This window comes from Dreissena polymorpha, chromosome 1 (genome assembly GCF_020536995.1).
Source record: "Dreissena polymorpha isolate Duluth1 chromosome 1, UMN_Dpol_1.0, whole genome shotgun sequence".
NCBI classification, from domain to species: Eukaryota; Metazoa; Mollusca; class Bivalvia; order Myida; family Dreissenidae; genus Dreissena; species Dreissena polymorpha.
In genome coordinates, this window is record NC_068355.1 from 951,789 (window position 1) to 972,330 (window position 20,542).

A 20,542-nucleotide genomic window follows, 5' to 3' on the forward strand; every position below is an offset into this window, starting at 1 on the left:
AAAGAAATGACCAATGTTAAAGTTTTCGGATGGACGGACTGACTGACGGGACGGACTGACGGACAGTTCAAAAACTATATGCCATCCTTTGGGGGCATAAAAATATTTAAGGAGTTTAGACATTACATTTATATTTTGCAAAACAACTGTTAACTGCAGACATAAATGTTATTTAGCATGATAATTATTAAATAAATAAAATAATAAAAGAGTCAAATATTGGAAACATGAAAAGAAAACACCATGAAAGCAAAGCTACAAATTGACCTGCAATTTAAAAACAAAATGTAAGGATATAAAAATACAAATAGCCACAACTTAAAATATATAAAAAAAACCCACATATTTACTATTAGAATACAGTTTAAAAAGTATCACTATTGTGGGTGAGCAGAAATAGAAGCTTTTATAAAGTCAATGTGCAAAATGGAGCACAGTCTACACTTAAATGTGACATTTAATCCATTCCCAGACTATAGCAGGAATATCAAATATGATCTGGGAAAATGGGTCTAAAGTGTTGTCAAAGATTGACTTGTAGAGTCCGCACTGGCTAATGACACTTTCCGCTTGTATGGTTTTTATTTTAAATGAAGTCTCTTTAAAAAAAAATCAAGTCTAGGCTGTAAACGTTGTCCCTGATTAGCCTGTGCAGACTGCACAAGGTAATATATGACAAGACTTTATACACATGCATCAAGCCAAGTCTTCCCATAAAGCTGCTCAATGCAGACTGAAGAAAATCAATGCTGCGCTGCTTTATGTGGCTGTAGAGCATTGCTAACTGTGCGAACTGCTTGACATATAAACTGCACTGATCCAGTGTGTGCACAAGTCTGTATAAGCCACACTCTTCAAAATTGGCTTAATGCATGTGCGTAAAACTTCGTCCCAGCTTAGTTTGTGCAGTCCGCATAGGCTAATCAGGGACGACACTTTCAATCCTAACTGGATTTTTGTATTGGAAGACTTCCAGAAAATGCAAAATTTCATAAAAGCAGAAAGTTTCTTCCCTTATTAGACTGTGCTGATTTCACAGGCTAATATTAGAGGAAAATTGACGCACATGTATTTAATCTAAAGTTCCCTGAACCAGACTCACTTAAATTTGAAATTTCAATCAAAACACAGGATTTAGAGGACTATCAAATACTCTGACTGCAAAAAAATCAATGGTGGCTTTTACATGGCCGTTAATCATGCGCGCTACCTCTTTTTTGAGATGCATTAATAAATGAGTCAATGTAACTTCCAAGGTGGCGCTAAGGCCCGGATGTTTTGAAATTTCATGGATAATTTTACAGGGTGATTAGGTTTTATATGTTTTTTCACCAATTTTTGCATTATTTTAAAAATCGGACAATGTAGTGCGATTCAGCGAATATTACTTCATCCAAAAAAGAAAGAAACATAGATTCTCAACCTATTTAACAACGTGAGATCCTTTATAAGTTGTGGCATGGTGGAGTTTTAAAAAGCATTTCTATGAGTTGTTCCAGTGTGACGAGAACATTTCCACCCAATTAAATCGCTAACAGCATAAAACAATTGCGTACAACATACATTAGATGCTGCATGCACAAAAATATTGGCTTCTTGTCCACATAGTAGATAATTTTGCATTTGTCCAAAAGAGATGGAGCCAATGCTTAGGAGATGGCGCCAATGATAGGAGGTTTTATATATATATATATATAAGTGATCAACTCAATTAATTAGTCACCAATGTGAATAAAACATATTGTACGATATATACCAACATTTGTAATACTCAATAAAACCAATAACTTTATGTTCAACATTATCAAAATAATTCATTGACAGCAATATTTGTCTACAGTATGGTAATTTACAAAATCAATATACGATAATACTTCTTCTTGAAATGATGATTCGTGTCCCTTAATCCAAATGCTTAATTTACTAAAAGGCCAAGGTCAAAGAATCTTAATTAGGCTCAAATATGTTGTTTTTCCCACTTTCAACTCCAAAAAAATTATGACAGCTCTGTCTTTTCTGTTAACATTTTTGTATCATACATGTTAAATGTTCTTATCTTATAAAGACGAACATTTAAATCCATCAAGACATTATTAGAAAACTACTTTTTCTAATTAAAAAGGCACGCGACTCAAATGTGCTGAAGTAGTCAACTTACACAAATTAATAAAGGTCCTGTAAACATAATAGAAACCATAACATAAAATATTTCACTTTATTTTAGCTGTAAATGTGCATTGGCGCCACCTCCTAATCTGAGCGCCACCTCCTTGGCATTTGCTCCATCTCTTTTGGAAAAATGCAAATTTATCTATTAGATCGGCTAGAAGCCGATCATAGATATTTTTGTGCACGCATTACCTTGTACATGTTCAAAGCAATCGTTTAATGTAATGAGCGATTTAATTGACTGGGAATTTGCTCGTCAAACAGGCAAAAGACATTGATTTGCTTTTATGAATTCTACCATGTTACAACTTATAAAGGTCCTCACGTTTCAAAATGGGTTGTGATTGTATGTTTCTTTACAGCTTTGGATGAATTTATAATCGCTGAATCGCACTACATTTGCCAACTTTTAAAAATAATGCGAAATATGTTGAAAGAACATATAAAACCTTATCACCCTGTAAAATTATCCGCTTAATTTTAAAACATCCAGGCCTGAGGGCCACCTCGGAAGTAGCATTGGCTCAGTTATTAATGCATCTCAAAAAAGAGGTGGCGCGCATGATTAACGGCCGTGTTTTGAAGGAATATCAAATACGCTGACTGTAAACAAATCAATGGTGGCTTTTACAGGAATATCAAATACGCTAACTGCACACAAATCAATGGTGGCTTTACAAGAATATCAAATACACAGACTGCAAACAACTCAATGATGCTTCATGTGGCTGTACAGAGTGGCATTCTGCGCGAACTGCTTGGCACAGATGCTGCACTGGTAAGGCTTCTCTCCGGTATGAGTGCGCAGGTGCTGGGTCAGGTGGTGCTTTTGTACAAAACACGCCCCACACTGATCGCACTTGTAGTCCCGAATCTGAAGGTGGATCTTCATGTGGATCTTCAGGGCCTGGGACCGCCGGAAACCTTTCCCGCAGGTTGAGCACACAAACTGATTGGTCTCTGAATCTCTATGTTCAAATTTCATATGCATGGCTTTCTCACCCATAGTGTCGAATTCCCGCAAACAGAATCGGCATACAAACTTCCCTTTGATGAAAAACGGCTTTTCCATACAGTCTGTTTTGCTGTTCAGATGGCGCATCAGCCGCGACTTCTTGCAGAATCCTCTCCCGCATTTCTCGCACATGTGGTTCTTTTCTGCAGGCTTGTTCACGTGGGAAGCTCTTCGATGGTCGATCAGGTGGGCCTCTGATTGGAAGTGCTTTCTGCAGACGCCACAACCGTACGGCAGCTTGGAGTGTTTGAACTCCATGTGTGTCTTCAGCTTGGAGGCCCGAAGAAATCCTGCAATAATAGCTGTGATTTATGATTTGGATGTAAGAAGAGACCAAGTGAGTTCTCAATATCAGCAGGATGTCATGCATATATAGAGGCAGACTGTTTGTAAGTGAGATTAATTGTAAATGATTGAAAAATGGCGTCCTTTCTGATTTTTTTTGGACAAAGAGGACCCATACTAAGACCAGGCTTAATGCAGTCTAATCAGGGACGACACTTTATGACTTAACATGATTTTGGTTTCGAGGAGACTTTCTTTCAACGAAGCAATCCATAAAAGCAGAAAGTGTTGTCCTGTCCAAATATCATTTTATTTAACAATACTCAGTATTCGTGCATTAGTGTTTGTGAAAAACAGAAACAAATGGATCCCATTTTATCAGTCATTCACGCAGAAGCTCACTTAAACCTTCAGCCTTGTATATGCATGTCACCCTGATAAGATATCTGTGTATGAAGTTTCAGAGAAATAGATGAATTTGATCTCACATTGATTTGAAATAATGAGAAATGTGTTGTTTTTTAATTTTCTAGGTGTATGAACTGCCTAACAAGAACTATTTAATTAACAACAGCCATCAGAATAAGAATAATTTGCCACATAGTTAATTTACCCTTTCCTCCATAAAAAGCAAAATGAAAATGGCTTTTGCAACCGGCATAATAGAACTTGCAGTCTGTTAAGGTTTTATGCTGTTTGCTGCTCATCAGTATCTAAGGTTTGGAAATGAAGCCTTACAAACTTGAATCTACCGGTAGTAGGAAAGGTCCTTAACTAAATTTAATTTTCGAAGGGACTTCACACGCGTTAAAATATGTTTCTAAGTGGTAAAGTTTTATTCAATAATTTGCAGAAAAATGCAATTGAATTCATTTCTACTGCCTCTTAATAGACAATAAACTTTATAGAGGAATAAAAATGTACTGCATTTAGTATTTTAGCATTTGTGTGTACAAGTATGCATTATATTTTGCTCTTTCAAAACCAAACATTTTAAGATATGTGTATAGAGCCAGGACATGAGACAATTTCAGCAAATTCCTCCAATAGTAAATACTCTTCCCAAATTTTTTATAAACATTGCGCAGCGCTCTGTGAAAAACAGGACTAAAAGCATTTATTGGTGTTAAGTGTCGTCTCAGATTGGCCTTTTCAATCAGCACAGGCTAATCTGAGACAACACTTTCCCCTTTATTTTGTATTTCTTCTTTTAAAGGATGTCTATTTTTAACAAAAACTATTTTAAGCAGATACTGTGGACACTTAAAGAAAAGCCATTAAACCCCATTTTCCTAGAGAAAGGCTTAAATGTATTTTTGCTCAACTATTTTGAAAGAAAGAACTCTTTTGAAATAACCATTAAACATGACAGGTGGTCAAGCCGTAGTGGATATGGTGTCTGCATTGCAACCAAGAGATCTCGAGTTTGACCCTTACTTTAGTAGCATTCTAAAGATCTCTGGTTCTACCCAGGGTATTGACTCGAGCTCATCTTTGGTTCTACCCAGGATATTGACTCGAGCTCATCTCTAGTTCTACCCAGGATATTGACTTGAGCTCATCTCTGGTTCTACCCAGGATATTGACTTGAGCTCATCTCTGGTTCTACCCAGGATATTGACTCGAGCTCATCTCTGGTTCTACCCAGGATATTGACTCGAGCTCATCTCTGGTTCTACCCAGGATATTGACTCGAGCTCATCTCTGGTTCTACCCAGGATATTGACTCGAGCTCATCTCTGGTTCTACCCAGGATATTGACTTGAGCTCATCTCTAGTTCTACCCAGGATATTGACTCGAGCTCATCTCTGGTTCTACCCAGGATATTGACTCGAACTCATCTCTTGTTCTACCCAGGATATTGACTCGAGCTCATCTCTGGTTCTATCCAGGATATTGACTCGAGCTCATCTCTTGTTCTACCCAGGATATTGACTCAAGCTCATCTCTTGTTCTACCCAGGATATTGACTCAAGCTCATCTCTTGTTCTACCCAGGATATTGACTCGAGCTCATCTCTGGTTCTACCCAGGATATTGACTCAAGCTCATCTCTTGTTCTACCCAGGATATTGACTCGAGCTCATCTCTGGTTCTACCCAGGATATTGACTTGAGCTCATCTCTGGTTCTACCCAGGATATTGACTCGAGCTCATCTCTGGTTCTACCCAGGATATTGACTTGAGCTCATCTCTGGTTCTACCCAGGATATTGACTCGAGCTCATCTCTGGTTCTACCCAGGATATTGACTCGAGCTCATCTCTAGTTCTACCCAGGATATTGACTTGAGCTCATCTCTGGTTCTACCCAGGATATTGACTCGAGCTCATCTCTTGTTCTACCCAGGATATTGACTCGAGCTCATCTCTGGTTCTACCCAGGATATTGACTTGAGCTCATCTCAGAAAGCCTTAGGCTTTTGATGCAATAAAATTCAATAAATTTAAACTAAATGTTAAACATGGGATACATGTATCTAAATGCAATTATAAGATAAAATGTCAACAACATTTGCCTAAGATACAACAGACCTAAGGCGCGAGCCCCTAGTCACAAAACTCCTTAGTTCAATGCTTAAATACAAACTGTCCCTGGCCATGGGCTGCTTACAGTACCTTTCCCACACTCTGTACAGCTGAACTTCTGTTCATCAGTGTGGGCCTTACGGATGTGATAGTTCATCTCCCCCTTGCGCTTGAAGTCCTTGCCACACACCTGCAATTAGAACTCCCTTAATAACCAATATCCAACGCTCACTAGTACCAATAGCAAACAATAAACCTCTCCAGCTTCTTCTGTCATTTTGAAGTTTTTCCATGCTGAACAAAATGGGAGATCTTTAGAAATCTTAAATTTAATTCTTATACAAAACATTCATGAATATGACAACATTCCCAATTAGCAAAATTTGCAAATTACACTATTTTCATTTATATTAGTATTCATGTGTTCTTTTGCTAGTAATTAAGCCACAGCTATTTAACTATGCAAAATATTAAGATCAAAAGTGCTTGGCTACATTTGTAATGTAATGACTTTTATTGAACATTTTTTAACATTACTTTATTATATATAAATAAGTTAATTTTGGAAATCATAAATACATTTTTTTATCATAATGTAACGTGATAAATATTATTGGTAATTACTAAATATACATATGTAAATAATAAATACTTGAATATTAGAAATTTAAACTTTCTCACAGAACATATACAACTATTATTACATTATTAAGATATATAATAGATGTTATTAAATCATATAGAGAATTATTATTATGACATGTTCTGTAGTATAATATAAAATACCTATTTTCTAAAATTCTTATAAAAATCAGTTTGTTTAAAATTTCGGAGAATGTTAGGTTGGAATACATGTACATTATATCGCATGATGGCCAATTTTAACATCAATATTTCCTTCCCTTGGAGGTTGAAACGTCAATTAATCATAATCTAATCGCCGTAAGGTAATTTTCTTGAATTTCTCTTAATAAGACCACAGGCATGCATATTGATGTACAAGCAAATCAAATAGTCAATGAATATGTAAAATTGCAACGCAGTATACTGGTCACACTTCTGTACATGCCTGTCAATTTATGAGTATATAAGATGCGTGAAATCACCCACAAAATACACTTGCGGCTAGGTTTTAAACGATTACTTTAGACTTATTTTTATAAACAGAACTTGTGTAATAGTTGTATTTAATTCAATAGAAAAATAAAATAGAATTTGTAAATTATATATATATATATATATAAATTCTTATAAATTATACAGTACATAATTACGGTACACATTTAAATACACAAACTGCATAAATCATAACTCAACTTGTTTAGTATGCGTCTTTTGTTATTAACTTTTTTCATCAAATTGTCTTTTTCTAAGATTGTTAACACTTAAATAAAATATACAAAATCAGGAAAACTCACGTGTCACTATCAGTATATAAGACATAGATCTAATATAACTTCCAATGATATTTCTAAATTAGTCACACAACAAGAGATGTGTTCGTCAGAAACACAATGCCCCTTTCTGCGCCGCTTTGAATTATTTTTTTTACCTTTGACCTTAAAAGATGACCTTGACCTTGAACTTCCACCACTCAAAATGTGGGGCTTCATGAGATACACATGCATGCCAAATATCAAGTTGCTATCTTCAATATTGCAAAAGTTATGGCCAACGTTATTTTTTTGTCCGGACGGACAAACTGACATACTGACAGACAGTTCAACTGCTATATGCCAAACTACCGGGGGCATAAAAATATTAAGTAGTAACAAAGTTTCATACATCACAAATGAATGGCCTTTCTCCGGTATGCACCCGTATGTGCTCAGTCAGCGTCTTGCGGTCGGAGAATCGAAGATCACAGTGAGTACAGGAGAAGGGTCTGTAATCCATATGCACCGACTTAACATGCTTGTTCAGTGAACTGACATCAAAAAATGACTTTCCGCATACATTGCAAGTTTTGTCATTGACCTTCACTCCATTATGTATATCCATGTGCGTTTTCAGAGAGCGTTTTGCAGCAAAGACTTTGTCACAAATCTTGCACGTGTAAGTTCCCTTGTGAAGATTCATATGCTTACACAGTGCTGTTTTACATGAAAATGTTTTATCGCAAGTGCTGCAGAAAATTGGTTTGAGTTTTGTATTTAAAACTGCACTGTCTGGCCATTCATTGTTTTCCTCATTTTCTTTTTTCTCTTCAAGAGTTTTTGTCTTTTGGACAATCAAACCCTCTTCATTTTGGTCTGAACTGTTATCAACAACATCTGTCTTCATAGCATTCTCTTCCCTTTTTTTAAATTTCCTTTTCACAGGAACCGATTTCCTTTTTCTTCTTGAAGCTTTTTTCTCTGAACTCAAATGACCATCATCTTTTGCATGTTCAGCAGCACTTGCTTCATGCAATACATTTCCTTCTTTTTCAGAACTGCTGTTGGTATATGCATGTCCCTTGCTCTTCTTTGCAGAATTTATCTTTAACTTATTTATATGAGCAGTTTCCATTTTATCTGCTTGCTTTTGAGAGTTAGTTATGTCAACAGTTTCCTGAATGTTGTCACTTAAGCTTTCTTCACTAGTAATATCAGGATTTTTCGGCATACAATGAGAATCAAATTCATCATGTTCTGTCTTATCTTTTATGATATAATTAATACCGCTATCATCATCACCATCTGACTCATAGTTTATCATGTTGTTAATTTCATCTGCATCTTCAATATCAGTGTCTGCATTATAAGCAGAAAAATTGCCTTCATTAACATTAATTTTATTTTCATTAAATTCATTCTTAACATCACAAACATTTTCTTTGTTTAAAGCAGCAATTACATCAAGATCTGAACTCAAATTTCCAGTAATATTGAATCCAAAGGCATTGACCAGTTCCACACTTCTTTCCCTAGAACTGACATTCCCAACACTGGTCTTTTCACTTGTGTTCAGTTCAGTTCCCAAAACAGCAGCATTGTACATGTCATCATCTACCTCAATCTTTATCTGCGGCAAATCCAGAAGAGGTTCAACAGGAGGAATAAAACCTGCTGCAATTAAGGGTGCTTCATATGTTGCATTCTGGCCCATACTAATATGGGGACCTAATGGGGGATATAAAGGCATATAGCTCCCGGACGGTTGAAAGCCTATTTGGAGATCTTTGACAATGTTGTTGACCATTTTCCTCTTTTCTTCGTTTTCTTGCTGCGTCAGTAAGGTTCTATTCTGCATGGTCGTTTCTAAATGCGTATTAATATGGACTTTCAAATCTTTCGCAGTGGGGAAGAACACATTGCACCAGTGGCAGTTGTGGCCTTCAGACAGTGTCATGGATGAGTTTAAGTCATCTGGTTGCTCATGTTTGCGCATGTGGCGATTCATTTCCGAAACGCGCCTGAATCCTTCTCCACAGAGTTCGCACGTGTGCGATACCTCCCCTGTAGGAAATGATGATAAGATTTACACAAGATGGTTAACCCTTAACCTCTTAGATACTCATTTTGACGAATTTGTATTCCCTTAGAAAGTTACATTTAATTAAGACCTTTCTTACTAGATTCAAATTTCAAAGGCTTCATTTCCAACCCTTAGATACTGATGAGCAGCAAACAGCATAAAACCTGAACAGACTGCGAGCTACTTGCAGGCTTTTTTGGTTTTATGCTGTTTGCACATAGCCATTTTCACTTTGCTTCTGAGTGGGAAAGAGTGAAGTTTTACATTTTATGTGTATCAAAATATATTAATGTTCTGTTTTCCATGAACATTTATCCATACACAGTATCTCAATGAATGATTAAATTTGACAACAATAAGCCTTTTTGACTAATGACGATTTTAATGTTAAATCTTTCAGATAAAAATTGATTCCTCTCTTAAGAACCAAAATTTATATGAGCCTTGTTCTCGAAAAACTTAGTAAAATGCATGTGCGTAAAGTGTTATACCAGATTAGCCTGTGCAATTATTATTATAATTGTACATAATTGTTCATTATATACAATGCCATCTTCCTGGTTATCATTCCTACTAATGTCTTGATCCATAATCCCATCACTCATATGAGCTTCAAGGTCATCAGAGGTACTAAACAAAACTCATGTCTAGGCAGAAAGTGTTGTCCCTGATTAGCCTTTGCAGACTGCACAGGCTGTTTTGGGATGGCACATTTCCTATATGTATTTAGCCCAGCTTTCACAGAACATGCATTATACCGCTATTGCTGTAACAATACTACAAATATACAGAGGATATTTGTTGGACTCGATGGAACATCGATTTAATTTCACGAGTGATCATTTAAAATAACATATTCATGAGTGGCGCAGCCACAAGTGAAAATATATATTTTTTATGATCACGAGTGAATTAAAATCAATATTTCATCTAATCCAACACATTTTCTTTTGATTTTATGTTTTTTTCACCTTTTATTTAAATTGTAAAAGAGTGTAACTGGATAATTTCGCTGGATTCATGACGTCATTTAGTCAAAAAAATGACTTCATTTCACAGTAAAACAGTGAAAAATATTGATATTTTTCACTGTTATTTTTCACTGTTTAAAACAATGAAATCTCAGTTTTATTTCACTGATATTTCTCTATAAACCACCGGAAAGCATAAAATAAATCTTCATACCTTTATGAAGACGAAGGTGATGGTTGAGATCAGCAATTCTCTTGTAGGACTTGGGACACAGTGTACATTTGAAAGGCCTCTCTCCAGTATGTACCCTCTCATGTTCGTCAAGTGTCCTTTTGCCAAAAAATGACTTATTGCAGAACTGGCATTGATAGTTTGTAATTCCCATATGTACCGACAATGTATGTTTATTCAGTGAGCTCTTGTCGCAAAACACTTTGTCACATACGTTACATACCACGTCACCAGTGAAACCCTCGTGAACCTTTGCATGGTTAATCAAAGAGTAAGTGGAGTTGCAAACTTTTCCACATTTGTCACATGTGTACGTCCCCAGGTGTAGATTCATGTGCCTTTCTAAGCTTCGAGCATTGTGATATACTTTCCCACATTCTTCACACTTAACTGGACTTTTTTTATCAGTTTTTGAAGGACTTGCCTTTTTAACAGGTGTTTTATTTTTCTTATTCGTATTTATCAAATTGACAATGGCATTTGCTTGCAGTTCAGGAAAGTTTTCTTCTTTCATGGCTTGACCTGTTTCTTCCGATGTTTGTTCATTTTCTGTTTTCACGTGTACTGCTAATGAAGTATCCATGTCAAGGTCTTCAGTAGTGTCGCTCCATCCATCAATTTCATCTTCTTGATCATCATTTCTACTGGTGTCTTGATTCATCTTTACATCAACTCTATCACTAATATGACAGTCATGGTCATCATTTGTACTGGTGTCTTCATCCATCTTTACTAAACGTTGGAGGCCGGTGTCTACATGCAAAAACAAAATAGTGTAATGATATTGTTACATTGAAAGGAATACATAAACTTAAAACTAATACTAAATTATTAAAATTAACTGCCAATTGATCTTGTTATAAATTTATATATATTAAATTTGAGTTTTATCACCACAAAATGCTATGGTTTCTTTGTTAAAAACCCATCATGTCATGCCTTGTCAAAACAATAATACTCCTACTGTTAGTGTTGTGCCTGAGTTTGCCCAAGTCATTCAAGTAATATTTAGTCTGATACCATAACTTCAGCCTACTGATTATTATTTACTTAACTTATTGTACAAAGATTTTTTCACCATTTTGCACATGGGGCTGGGGCCATTTGGATTGCAAAAAATCTAGTTGTTTTAAATAAAATTGGGGAATTGTTGTTATTTTTTGTGCAAAAAAAATCTATAAAATTGAAAACCAATGTGTTTTCAATATTATATATACTAAAGTTTCAATCGCAAAGCTCTATTGGAGAGATGAACTGAATATTGCCATTAAAAATACATATTACCTTCTTTAATTTTGGAAACTTTCAATAGGAAATTTTAGACAGCTGAGCCATTTGTAAAATATACATTGTACATTCTTTTTTGAGTTAGGGAATAGGGCTGAATATCAATCGTAAATTTGACAAAAAAACAACAACAACAAATACTGGTACAACAACAAGAACTCATCTTTGTTTTTAATACAGGCCCTCTTTCTAGTGTTCTCAAGATCAGATTTTTTTTTGCAACAACCTATTTTTGACACATAACTTGCATACAATTGTTGTTATTTGAACATAAGAAACACCAACACATAATACAAAATACAAACAGTACTTTCACTGAAAAATATTTTTAGTATTTGGCATCTGCAACATTGTCCATCTTTTATTAAAACTGTTGCCATTTTTAAGAACATGAAGCCATTTAATGGTCAATTAAATAAAAGTGAACAGTGTCAAATAGATATTACAATTGAAGACATACATATTGACTTGCAAACATTGCAGGAAGGACACACGGTGTCAACTTGAAGTCTTAAATATGTTGTGTTCCTGACATCAATATAGTAAAACAAGTTGTCATAATCTTTACCTGTTGTGTTTAATAAGTTATATTGGGATAATTAATTAGAAATAGAATGGTCCCACAAACTATTTTGCAATTAAGAAACATGTTGATGCTCACTCTGGATTGGACCTATTTTTTGCATTGTTTTAAGTTGAAATTATAGACTTAGGAAAACAAGTTCTTCTTGAATGTACTTTATTTATAATTTCTGAGAGAGCCTGAATGAGTCAGACTGTGATTGATCATAAAATGAACAAAACGTTAAGCATTTGTGTTTTTTGTAATTAACATTAATAACATACAAATAAACACAAGGCAGCTCACTTAACATTTTCGATTGTAATGAAAGTGTATGTATTGTAAATTGATAGGTTCATTCTTTACTGCTTAAAGGGAAATACTCAGTTTTTTAAAAGAATGATTTTCAAATTCTTTGTCATACATTCAAAAAAGTATATCTAAATGTTTAAACAAAAAGTAGTAAAGCTCTTGACTAAGAAAAGTGTTTAAAACTATTTAGAAAAAAAACTATTCCATAATTTTATTTAATACCTTACCTTAATTATTCGGTAATTATAGACTGACATTTTCAGTGTTTTCAACTTTTGTTCTATTTAAAAGATCTCACTGTCAAATATGTGCAATAATTCAACAAGCCTTTTTCTGTCTATTTTGGGAAAAATGTACCTAGCAAAATTCGCGAAATCTTCCAAATTTGGAAGAATTTTCATCGACAAAAGCATTATTTGGGAAATTATTTTTCTAATTTTTTTCTTATTAAATCTAAGGTTTTCATACATAGGTTTTGCCCAAAAATAGTAAGAAAGTATTAAACTGTTTTTTTTTACCATGAAACAGTCATTGTCCACTGATAACGTAAGTATGTGTATGATAAAAATACACAGACTTTGTTATGCTTGAAGTTCAATAAAATACATAGCTCGATCTGTCATTAAGGATTTTTTTATGAATATTTACAGTCGAAGGACCTGCATCCAACATATTTTTATTCAGAATTCATGTTGCCAAATGTCTGACGGCAACCATTTTTTGAAACACAAAAGTAAAGCTGAACATCATAAATTGATAGTATTGAAATGTTAAGAAGCTACAAATGGTAGTGACTCTGAATCTGGCAGTGGCAAATGTTCATCACTTGCTTGCTTATGGGCCAGTCAGATTCTGGCTTAACCGTAGACTGACTGGCAGTAGTATTTTTCCACAAAACGTACAGTTTGTGCATGCCTTTCGAGTCAATTGTTCGTAGTTTACTTCGATAGTACTTCCAATTATGCGTCATTTTTAGACTGCGTCCGATTTCCGTATTTTTTAACCCAAATTTACTCTTTCGAACCACAGAAATGTTGAAAGTGAAACTAATCCACATTTATTTACCTCAGAATATCCATATCGATTCTCAACCAATTTACAATAATTGATGCGTACACATGGTTATCACTTGTTGTATGCATACCTGATAATTCGGAATAATCCAGCACTTCAATATTTAAAAGCTAATTCTCACCGAAAATGTGTCTTAAGAAATGCAAAGACACAAGCGGCCGCCATTTTGTCTGAAGTCTCAAGATCGCAAAATTGTATTATGGAATACTCGATACGATGACGTTCTACGCATTGCCACGTTGAAACACGGCGCCCGATCATTTAAAACATGGTACCTACCGCGAAAGGCATTTTTCGGCTTCCATTAATTCGGTCTGAAATTGGGATTTTTTTAAATAATTGGGGAAAAAACATCCATATTTGGCATTGGGAACGGGTCCGTGAGATAGGCAGAAAAAGGTCTGTTCAATAAAATTAGCCCTCAAGACAACCACAATTTGCCCTAATGATGAACATTAGTTTACATATTGGCAGATGCATGTAGATGAGAATGTACAACATAATAATTCCAACTAATAGAACTCAATCTACAAAGAGTTACCTTATAATGGCTTATTTAACTTGTTTTTATCTTTACATAATGCAGGCTTGGCGAAATTGTCGGTCCGCCGGTCCTGACCGGCATATTTCCATTTGGTCCGGCAAGAATGTTGGTCCTGGCGACCGACAAAATGTGAAATGAATGCAAACAAATCATATTTAAACAAATCATATTTTTTTCAAAGTTGAAAATTCGAGGAGCAAACCACTAATTACATAATGAAAATGAAAAAACAACAACATTGTTTTGATGTTTGCAATAAAATTGTTAGGTACAATTAGCAAATCCAACTGGTTACACAACACCTACTTAAAACTCAGTCGCAAAATCGGCAACTACATTCTAACAAAAAAGATCTTGATAGCTTTGACATATTTTTCGAGTACATGTAGATAAGGACATTGAAATATGATTTTTTATGAAGCATCGCTTTAAAAGAGTTGTTTATTAACTCAGGTTTAATGCATGTGCAAAAAGGTCGTTCCAGAGTACCAGGTAGCCTATACAGACAAAACAGTCAAATCTAGGGCTTGTTTTTCTTCTTTGAGACTGGCCATAGACGAATATTTTACAATTTTGACACGGACAATCCACAAATCTTACGCATTTTTTATCAAAAACGGCCGTTTTGAACTCTTAAAAACTAACTTTTTGTGCTCTAACCTGTCAAAAACAACCATTTCACAATTTGAAAAAACGTTTTGTTTTACCGTTTTTCATTCAAAATTCACAAATTTTGTTAACTAATTGTTTGACTGGCGTCGCTTTTAATTGATCACTAACGTGAATTGATTAAAATTTTGAAACTGGTGCAACCAATGTATTAGTCGATCAACCTCAAACCTTAAACAAAAAAATTGGCGTCGCAAAAGTCGCGTTGCTATGTTAAAAAGATTTAAAACACATAAAAAAATTCTAATTAATTGCAATTCGGTATAACAATAAAGAAACAAAAGATTTCTTCATAAGGATGAATGTTTTTACAATGCTATATTAAAACGGACATGAATTAACTGTTGTTGATTTTTTCAGGCCGGCTAATCTTCTACGGACCAGTACATTTTCTGAAATGCCTGTCCAGATGACTGGCAGGTTTTTTCCTATTTCGCCAAGCCTGTAATGCAGCCTCAGATGAGGAAAGTCATCACTAATTTCGAAAAACACAATCTTCTTAAGATTTAATGAGGAGAATAAGTCTACATGTCTACTTTTCCATACGCCCTAAGGTTTGTTGGGGATATTTTATTTGATAAAAACCGAATCCACTCGTCTATGCCAAAGGCAAAGTTATCTGTTGCGATTTGGGTCCGTTTTCCGAATGTAAACGATTAAAAATCGGTACATGCAGATGGCATGTGCTGGCCTATGTGACTAACATGTTCTTACCTTAAGATTTTTTTTCTTAAATTGATTGTTCTTTGAAACACAAATTATAACACAAAACTGTATTTTCTCTTTCAGTAATGACATATTCTGAGCAAAGGGAAGTAACTTTTTTTTACCAAATAATACTACACCGCACGACGATGGCTGGACAGCACTAAAATATCATATAATGTTATTGTTCGACCTGGTAAGGTCGTTAAAACTATTGCTTCGTAAATTACCTTAATGGTGCAAGCTTTTTGTTTCACCATTAACAACATCAATACTAGAAAAAAGGAATGTGTAACGAAAATAATAAAACAATGATATTTTCTTTCTCTTTCTCTTTATTTCAACAGTGTAACACTTTCGAACACAATTAGGCTGTTCACCTTATTAAATATCAATATGATAAATTACGGGAAAAACGCTTATTTGATAACCATGTAATGTAATAAAAATTTGGAAATTATTCTGTACAAAACATCATACTAGTTTGAATAAAAAATAATGCATCCAAACAATTAAATCCTACTTTTGCTGCATGAAGCGTTTTACATCTGCCAAGCTTTTAGATCCTATATTTTATAATTGTGTGCCTATTAAGCCTCTAGAATTGAACGATAGTTCGGTTGCTGTTGCCTAGTGGAAATGGTGTCCGCTTAGAGACTAGGAGATCTCGGTACTAATCATTATAGTGGAAGCGTTCTTTAGATCACCGTTTAGAAACCAAATACTGGTCCTACCAAGGAAACATATTGTTTTATTATGTATCAATTCAACTTAAGCTGTTGATTATTGCATAACCTGATTGAACATAGGTTATTAAAATAATGTTATGTGTCAAATCAATTTTTATTGTCATGATCATCAATGCATAATGATGTTTAACTGAGGGACAGCATTATTGTTTTGAAATTGAAATATTTCATTCTGTTGCTCTTTCATATCTCATACATGTTCCATAAGAAGGCGCCGTGAAGAAGGCCACAATTCACAACATCAATGTCTCTGGCAAGCGTGGCAACATCGTGCAGGTGTACCATGCCGTGGAGTATGACTTTGTCCCTAACGTCCTGGAAATGAGACCCGGAGAATTTTTGCACTTCCAGTGAGTGCCACAGGATAAAACATCTCAAAACAAGACCAACAAATGTTTAATGAGTAATATTTGGGTTACTGATACAGTTCATGATGCATTTATTGAAATACAAATGCAGCATCAAAATTCGATCCAAACTGATGATTCTTATCATTATTTGCTATCATTATTATTGCGTCAAGTACGGTAATAGATTGAAGCAATTAACATCTTTGGATTTTAGTTAAATGTTCAGTTCTCAATTGTAAAGAAAGGACTAATTCAATGTTGATATTGGTTGATATTTGTTGCTTTTTATGCCCTCCACACAAACAGATTGGGAGGCATTAAGCATAGCACTTGTTTGTGCTTCAGTACGTCTCAAAGCTTGTGCATGATTTCTTCAACTACTTAAATTGCTGACTGGATGTGTCTCAAACTTTGTAGCACTGTTTTGTCTGTTTTTAAACATTGTGTTTTCTACCCCTCTCTAATGGCTTGACGCGTGCAGCTAAAACTTGTGCGTAGGTGTGTATTTCCAAGATTATGAGGTCCTTCTTGGCCAGAGGCCGTATTATGTGAAGACCCAGATTGTGTCCCAACACGTACTGCTCCTAATTGGCTTACAAGACTCACAAAAGTTGGGACAAATTTTTGAATTATAGCTTCAATTTTCATCTTTTTAGTTTTTACTAAAAGTTATTTAATTTTGGTGTGGTCTTATGCTGTGTGTGTGTAGGGGGGGGAGGGGTATGAGTGCCCGGAGGAAACCCACCAGTTTGGTATGGTGATCACCTAACAAGCTAAAATGCGGTGGGAATGGGGATTGAACCCAGGTTGCAGAAGTGAGAACATGTACCAACAACTGTACTTACCGAACAGATAAAACGTTTATAGCTGACAGACAGTAATCTGTAGCTGATTATATAGGAAGAATTGCAGCCCTTTGTCTGGTTTTCGAGATTTTTTCAAGACTGAATGACCTTAATGTGATCATAATGGAAGGAATGTCTGCTGCGACCAAATTTTGGTAAATTGTGGCCCTTTGTTTGTATTTCCTATTGTGTCGCCGGACTATGGTCAGAGGACATATAGGTATTACTTGTTTCGGCGGTGTCGGCGGCGTCCGCGGTGTCACACTTTTCGAAAAAGGCTCATAACTTCTGTGTCCCTTAAGATATTGCTTCATATTAGGTATGCATGTGTATCTGAACAATACCTTTCCATGCGCATACAATTTTTAACCCCTGTCACCTTGACCTTGAACTTGAGGCCAGCGTTCAGGTTTCGAAATTTGTGGCCGCGATTCGAAAAAGGCTCATACATTCTGTGTCCGTTCAGATATTGCTTTCATATTTGGTATGCATGTGCATCTGGACAACACCTTTCCATGCGCATACAATTTTCTTTCCCTGTGACCTTGACCGTGAACATAAGGTCAGCGTTCAGTTTTCGAAATCTGCGACCGCGATTCGAAAAAGGCTCATAACTACTGTGTCCCTACATATATTGCTTTCATATTTGGTATGCATGTGTATCTGGATACATGCATAATCTGCGAACGCGATTCGAAAAAGGCTAATACCTACTGTGTCCCTTCAGATATTGCTTTCATATTTTGTACGCATGTGTATCTGGACAACACCTTTCCATGCGCATGACAGTTTTGTCCCCTGTGACCTTGACCTTGAACTTAGGGTCCGAGTTTAGATTTCAAAATCTGCGACCGCGACCCAAAAAAGGTCCATAACTACTATGTCTTGAGCTTTACTTTAAATTTTTTTAATAATAATAATAAACGATTTGATATTTGTGAACTTTGACAGTTATATAGATGTTGGTGAACTAGAAATGTATTACAGCCACCACAAACTTGTTTGGATAGCAGTTTAGAATTGATGAGAATTCACAAATTATAGCTGGTCTGTCTGTGTGTTTTTGTCTGTTTGCTATTAGATTTACAATATTCATACAAAATTATTTTGGTCATTCATTAACAAAAAGTTTTGCTTATTCAATATGTTACTAAATACGACAAACAAGGGTAAAAGTTTGATTGTAACAACATTAAGAATTAATGTCCCATCCCGATATAATAGTAAACAAGTAACACAGGTATGTTACCATCAGGCGACACATCCAACTCGCGGAGTTCTAGTTAGAATATAAAGTTCCAAAAATATTGTGTACTTAATTCCTTTTAAGTAGCTTCATTGATTGAGTTCAAACTTAAACAGTCTGCACAGGCTAATCTGTGAAAACTATTTCCGCTTATAAGGTATTTTTTGTTCAAAGGAAGTCCAGAATCCAGAGTAGTCAGCAAGTGTCGTCTCTGATTAGCCTATGGGAACAGCACAGGCTAATCTGGGAGGACTCTTTGTGCATATGCATTAAACCCAATTTTACAGAGTGAAGTTCAATAGCATTGTTGTTATGCTTTCGTTGTCTGGCAAATTCGGCAGAGTGCAGGTGGATGCAGGCGTGTTTGATGGACTCACAATGCTGAGACTGGAGGTGTGGTCAAGGTCAAAAAACAAGGCCAAGGTCGAACAGATATCAAAGTCTCTAACGGTGAGTGAAAACTAAGTTGTGAGTATTAAACAAATAAATTTAAGTTCTCTTTTTAGAAAGACAGATTATTTATTTTGTCATTTTGCATGAAGTTTTTGTTATTGATGTGCAATATGTGTTTGATAATTACTGGTGTACACGGATGTATGTGATTACAAATGATTTCTTTCTCAGACACAGTACATAAGAATATATATTTTTATTTACCTTACAACTACTTGTCTAGTTTCTGGTCCATTAGTGTCAGAGAAAATATATTTAAAGCTTTTTGCTCATTCATATTCTAATAATGATCTATGCACCAGTCATAAAAATCCCTGCTGGACAGCATCTGTTTTGACAAAAATTGGGAAAAGTTCTCTTCAGCTTTGTTCTAATGATGTCTTAATGTAAAACACAATACCTTATCATCACAACTCTGTGGATTAGTTGCTTGTCAACATAACTAGACTTGATGTTCCGTTCTCGAACTAACGAAATGGTTCGTTCTTTTCCAGGATGACCAACATCTTGATGTGGACCTTTCAATACTTCAGTGTGATAACATGATTGTAAAACTAATTGTCGAACTGTATTTTGATTTTCTTGAATTTCCATGTAAAGTAGACCTCGTATCATATTCAACTAGTTAAAATGTCTTGACATTGTCAAATGTCTATTGTTTGAAATCAAACTTTTGTGTGGATTTTTTTAATTCACAGTTGCTTTAACCCACACACCAATATCAGGATCATTAAGCTGACTATTTCGCAATTCCCTCATCTCCTTCTGTGTTAGAGTAACACCAGTGTCTTCAACACTTTCAAGAACTTTTACAGAAGCACATGGAAATACTCCAATTAATGGAACATGTATTTGATTACAAATTGTTTTAACAATTTTACTTTCAATTTTACTTTCTTTCAACTGATTTTCATATTTTTCAAAAGGATATCGTGACATAATGTCAGCATCAATATTTTTAATTCATTAAAACCTTTTTCTTCATCAGCTCCCCATTTCCATTTCACATTCAACTTGTTTTTTTTTTAAATTCTTTTTGGGGCTTGTGGGTGGTAGTAAATTAGTCAGAGGTTCTGCAATCTTACTAA

At 35.1% G+C, this 20,542-nt stretch overlaps 1 protein-coding gene across 1 annotated transcript; it reads right to left on the reverse strand.

Moving 5' to 3' along the window:
* Positions 1 to 759: 759 nt before the first annotated feature.
* Positions 760 to 15,904, reverse strand: LOC127868283 (zinc finger protein 616-like). Its single transcript, XM_052409919.1, has 5 exons — positions 15,821 to 15,904; positions 10,641 to 11,411; positions 7,782 to 9,436; positions 6,087 to 6,186; positions 760 to 3,474 (listed from the first exon to the last, which is right to left on the reverse strand). Exons 2-5 carry the CDS (start codon positions 11,383 to 11,385, stop codon positions 2,879 to 2,881), a joined length of 3,096 nt encoding a protein of 1,031 aa, XP_052265879.1. The 5' UTR covers positions 11,386 to 11,411; positions 15,821 to 15,904; the 3' UTR covers positions 760 to 2,878.
* Between the last annotated feature and the right edge of the window lie 4,638 nt (positions 15,905 to 20,542).

What these genes read in the sequence shown, in the direction of transcription:
- LOC127868283 (XM_052409919.1), bottom strand. Translation starts at nt 11,385, where the DNA reads ATGGATGAAGACACCAGTACAAATGATGACCATGACTGTCATATTAGT. An exon ending in AAAGGCCATTCATTTGTGAT is followed by an intron (nt 6,187 to 7,781) that starts GTATGAAACTTT and finishes TTCTAATTGCAG; the next exon opens with GTGTGTGGCAAGGACTTCAA. An exon ending in CTGTACAGAGTGTGGGAAAG is followed by an intron (nt 3,475 to 6,086) that starts GTACTGTAAGCA and finishes CTATTATTGCAG; the next exon opens with GATTTCTTCGGGCCTCCAAG.